Source organism: Acomys minous, assembly GCF_964271855.1.
Source record: "Acomys minous genome assembly, chromosome: 10".
NCBI classification, from domain to species: Eukaryota; Metazoa; Chordata; class Mammalia; order Rodentia; family Muridae; genus Acomys; species Acomys minous.
In genome coordinates this window covers 118971677-118977010 of record NC_140491.1, presented here as the reverse complement: position 1 = coordinate 118977010, position 5334 = coordinate 118971677, and the positions used below count along the sequence as shown (strand labels likewise).

Below are 5334 nucleotides of genomic sequence, written 5' to 3'. Positions count from 1 at the left end.
CACCTAGGCTGTTTTTAGCATCTGTAAACACCTAGAGCGAGCCTAGGAGATTCTGACTCCACAAGTCAGAGTGACGTCCAGGAATGGGCATTTTCGAGATTATCAGGGTGGCTCCAATTGGAGAACAGAGCTTCAAATGTCTCACTTAAACTGGTGGTAAATGACTCTGTCAGTCAGCAAGTGATAACGAATTAATAGAGATGAGTGAATGACGTCAGTGGGAGGTAAGGACAAGGGGAGGCGAAGAGGGATGGATGAGGAGATGGACAGAGAGAGGTGGTGACTCTGTTGTTTTCCCCCCAGATAAACCTGTGCTCCAGTCTCCAAAATGTGCGCCTGTTTGTGCTATGGCTTTCAGAGCATCAGGCTTAGCCACTCCCCTGTCCTCTCCTGCCCACCCCACCCCCAAGCCCCATCTTTTCACTTTCCTGGTACCTGTTTCTCATTTCAGACCCCTTTCCAGTTTCCCACTCCATTCACCCTCTGTGGTTCCCACTGATTGCCCCTCCAGTGAGCCCTCTCACAACTACTACTGAAACAGTCATGGGCTACAGGGTCCTGTGCTTCTTTCAAGGCACTCTCGAATGAGGAGGCTTTGGACAAAGCAGTTACACAAAACAGTTTTATTTGGTGAACCACAGTGGCTAACAAGATCAGAAAAGAGCACATTCTTCAGGGGTGGGGGCAGGGAGAAGATGCAACCTCTGTCTCATGCCCTGGCTGAGTTTTCTGTCTCCCAGAAGCCTGCTGCAGCCTGTGCTGGCTGCTTTGAGGGTGGCCCTGGCCAGAGAAAGTAGCTGTGTGAAAGTGCCTGGCCTGAGACACGCAGAGGCTGGGCTGAGAGGAGCTGTTTTCTCCCTCCCCCACCCCCACCACCCCTCCCTTTCTGTTCCAGGAGCAGGATCTGTGCCAGAGATGGTCCAACTGCATCGAGCCAGGCTCTTCCTGTTTCCGAGGCATATGTCTTGTCCTTGGTTTCCAGAGCCCTCCAAGAACAAAACCCGGAATATGCACACCCATTTCCAGCTCACAAAGGCCCCACTATTAATTTCGTCCCTGTGACCACCCCCCCCCCCCATAGCTGCTCCAGTCACTTTTCCCCAACCAGCAAGAAAACCAAAAGGCCCAGTCCTGATGGGGAGAAGAACAAAAGCTCTTCCTGTATCTTCCCTCCTGTGGCAAGAAAGTGGCCTCCTTAAGTAGAGGACCACAGACCCTGTAGAAAGTGCGAGTGGTGAGGAATAACTCAAAACCAGGGTTGGGACACGGGAGAAGGGCCGTGTTCTCATCCATAGGTCTGTTCTGAGGAACTGGGGCCCAGCTCCAGCCTTAGGACCAGATGCTACTGAAGAAACAGCTCTCTGCAGAAAGCTTAGCACAAACAGACTCCCTTCCTAAATACGGTCCAGCCGTCGAATTCCCCCAAATCCAGTGAGGGGGACGCAGAGCTATTCTACACTCCCTCCAGATGTCCGTTCCTCCCCAAGTGGACTGTGAGACCCACAGTGGTGCAAGGAAAAGTGGCTGGGGGTTCAGCCCAGTCCCCAGTCCTTCATTCATGACGTTTCTGCGATACTCTTCCACGTGTGTGTGTGTGTGTGTGTGTGTGTGTGTGTGTGTGTGTACATCTATATATACCCACGTAGACAAAAAGCAAACAGCTTTACCCAAGCAAGTGACTCTCAGTGCCAAGTAGCACAATCACCAGTGAAAATTGTGGGGAGATGGGGGGGGGGGGGCAGGAGACATGAGAAAGATCTGCTCTACAGTTCACAGCTCTAGAGGAGGTGGCGGGCTGAGGACTGGGGGAGGGGAGCCAAGCAGCATACAGACTAAATACAGATTCCTCCTCTAACTCCTCTTTCTCTGTTTCCCCTTCTCAACTTCCCCTTCATAGGAGTGGGACGGTCCACAGCTTCTTCAGTCTTGTTGCCTTGCAATTGTCACACACAATTAGGAAAAAAGAAAGAAAGAAAGAAAGAATGTCGGGGTTTTGGTGGGCTGTGTTATCTACTAAGCATCACAAGGAGAAATCTCAATTCAGAAACCAGTCTAGCCTTGGTGACTGGACCAACAATAAACTGGTCCAACTTTTGGAAAGACCCAGAGCTCCTGGCTCTGGGGACTAGAGCCCTAATTCTTTGCTTGCCCATAGCCCACCCCCCCTCCTTCCATGCTTCAGGGTTCTTAACCCTTAGGAGCCCAGCAGGAAAGAGGGTGTGGGGCATAGGTAGGAAGTTGAAGGAAGGCCTTGGAGGGAAGGGAAAACCCACTAGAAGGCCTAGGAACTGAATAATTAACAGAGCAAATGTCTGCAGCAGAGGGGAAAAAAAGGAGGAGTGAGAAAGAGAAGCCTAGAGGGCTGAGAAAGCAGCAGAAAGAAACAAATTAAGTCAGGACTCATTCTTCAACACTGTAGGGTCCATACACCTTTCCCCCCATTTAATACAAACAGAGAAACTGAGGCTTAGAGAGGTTAAGAGCCCTGTGCGAGGTAAAGCCTCAGAAATACTGAACAGCTGAGCATAAGTCTGTTTGCAAGGCTCCACCTCTTTCCACTAAATCACAGACCTCTGAGAAGAGGGGGGCCAAGGCAGAGCTTGGAGGCAAGCAGGGAATGGAGCGAAGAGTCGGGGAGAAGGTAGAGCCGTGCTACCTGCTTCTCAGAGCGGGAGGAGGGAGTCTGGGTTAGACCCGGGACGCCGGGCCTCTCTCTGGGGCCAGCTCTAGTCCACAAGGGTCTCCTGGCTATAGGGAATGGATTTCTCATGCATCTGCTCTCCTCCCTTCCCCATGTTGGGGCCAGGACCCTGGCTGTGCCCAGAAGAGTAACTGGCCGACTTCTCCCCGCTGCTGCTGTGCGGGCTGCCCTTGCACCTGCTCTGATCGCAGCAGAGCATGGAGGTACAAGCTCGGCGAAAGCGAGGGTCAAAGAAGGCGTAGAGGAAGGGGTTGAGGCAGCTGTTGACGTAGCTGATGCAGGTGCAGTAGGGGAAGACGTTCATGAGGAAGCTGTCGAAGTCACAGGGCCAGTGCAGCAAGTTGCCCAGCATGTAGAGCGTCTTCACCAGGTGGTAAGGCATCCAGCACAGGGCAAAGGTCACCACCAGCACCACGATGATGCTGAGCAGCCGGCGCCGCTTCCGCAGGCCCTCAATGCGCTCCTTTCGGAAGTGGCTAGCGATGGTTTGGGCAATGAAGAAGTAGCATGTCAGCATGACCGTGAAGGGCACCACAAAGCCTACGGCAGTAGAGGACACCCCAAGGCCCACCTCCCAGGCCCACTCTGAGTTCGAGGTGGCCACCATGGAGTAGTCCATATAGCACTGGACCTTGGTGCTGTTTTCTGAGTTGCCGGTGGAACGGAACACCATGACAGGCACGGCGAGGAGGGCGGCCAGCACCCACAGGACCGCTGTGGCTACAGCTCCGCTGACCCGCAGCCTGAGTCGAGCATTGGCCACTGGCCTGACGATGGCCAGGTATCGGTCAAAGCTGAGGCCAGTGAGGCAGAAGACGCTGGCGTACATGTTGACAAAGATGAGGTAGCTGCTGAGCTTGCAGGAGAAGGTTCCAAAGGGCCAGTCAAACTCCCGGTAGGTATAAGTGGCCCACAGCGGCAAAGTCACCACAAAAGTCAGGTCGGCCACTGCCAGGCTGGCAATGAAGATGTCAGCTGAGCGCCTCTTCTCCCGGCTGCTCCGAAACACGGTCCAGAGCACCAAGCCATTGCCTGTGGTACCTAAAAGGAAGACCAGCATGTAGATGGCAGGGATGAGAGCCCCAGATGACGTCCAGTCTTCATAGTCACATTCAGACTGGTTGTCGTAGTAGTTGTAATTGTCATCTTCCATAGCGGTGACTGGAGTGAAGCTAGGCAGGGAGTCCCAGGGACACCAGATCTGGAGCTGTGTCACCAACTCGGCAAGCACCCGCAAGGTTTGGCTTGAACCTCAGAATCAGAGGTCAGCCTGTGCTTAGAGCCGGTCCCGGCATGCAGAACAGGCCCCTCTGGGAGCCCCGGGCCAGCAGGATGTGCTTTCTCCAGCAGCTTCACTCTACCTTCCCTGTCCTACGCCCAGCTCAGCTAAGACACTTCCTTGCACCCTCCTGAGTCTCCTCCTAAACTCCACACACTCCCTCCTCCCACCTCCAGGCCAAAACCCCTCCCTCTCCAGCGACTCTTAAGATCTTTAAGTTACAGCCCACTTTTTTTTTCCCCTTCTTGCCACTGGGTAAGTAGACTAAATTGACCCCTACTGTGCTGGGCGGACAATTATCTGCCCTTTGCAAGCCTGCTGCTCCTCCTGGCCCCACCTCCTCTCTCTGGCTGCCACCAGCCTTCTCCTCAGACTCTTTACTCTGCTTTCCTCTGGCCACCACCACGTCAAGCCTGCCTTTTTCTGACAGTATCTATCCCCTTCCTCAGTCTTCCCCCTCCTGCTCTCACCCTCTCCCAACCCTTCTAAGTGGGACAAATTATGCAGATTGAAATCCAGTTTGACCTGATTCCGGGGCAGAGAGGGTGTGACATTTCACAGGGGGGTCCCAGCATCTGGATGGTCCCTGCTGCCCCTGTGCTCTCACCACGCCCACCAAGATGGGAGGCTGAGACTCTGCACTTCCTTCATTCCTCTCTACGACTTGGCGTCAACCCTCCTTCTGAGAACGCTGGTATCTCGCAGACAAAAGCACAGTGAAATTTCTCTATAGCTCACAAGCTGCTGGCCCAGGCCAGATGCCGCTTGCAGATAGAGATGTTAGAAAGTTGGTGGCAGAGTGACCAGAGAGATGAGAGAAACCAGGATAAAATGACTCCTAGCCATGCCATTAAATCTATAGGGAAACTAAAGCTTAACGTAAGTGTCTCAGCAGATAAAGCACTCATATACAATAAATAAAATAATGGTTTTTTTTTTAAAAGGTAAGTGTCTCACCAAAGATCACAGGGTAAATTTTGTTGTGGTTGGCTGTTTACTTTTCTTCTTCTCTAAGCACACATGGAACATGGTTCTAGCATGTCTTCAGGGATCTTCTGACTGTTGCACGAATAAAGTAAATGGACAAATTAGGAAAGGAGCAAGGAAAGGAGAGGAATAAATGTATGAATTACAACATGGTAAGAAGATGAACTCAGTTCAGTCCCCCGGTTCTTACCAACACTCACGGGCCAAGGGGTTTCGTAAGACTGCATAGGGTCAGGAAGTTGGGTTAGAGGAGGATGCAGAAGAAGAAGCAGACCCAGAGCAGACGGTGCAGTCGCCCTCCCATCTGGCCTCCTCTCCGGGACTTCTGCAGGAAGAGGGGGGATGCGGGAGATAAGGAATTTTTTTA

At 52.7% G+C, this 5334-nt stretch overlaps 1 protein-coding gene across 1 annotated transcript; it reads right to left on the bottom strand.

Moving 5' to 3' along the window:
• Positions 1-608: 608 nt before the first annotated feature.
• APLNR (apelin receptor) lies at positions 609-4141 on the bottom strand. Its single transcript, XM_084798510.1, has one exon. It carries the CDS (start codon positions 3852-3854, stop codon positions 2727-2729), a length of 1128 nt encoding a protein of 375 aa, XP_084654636.1. The 5' UTR covers positions 3855-4141; the 3' UTR covers positions 609-2726.
• Between the last annotated feature and the right edge of the window lie 1193 nt (positions 4142-5334).

What these genes read in the sequence shown, in the direction of transcription:
- APLNR (XM_084798510.1), bottom strand. Translation starts at nt 3,854, where the DNA reads ATGGAAGATGACAATTACAACTACTACGACAACCAGTCTGAATGTGAC.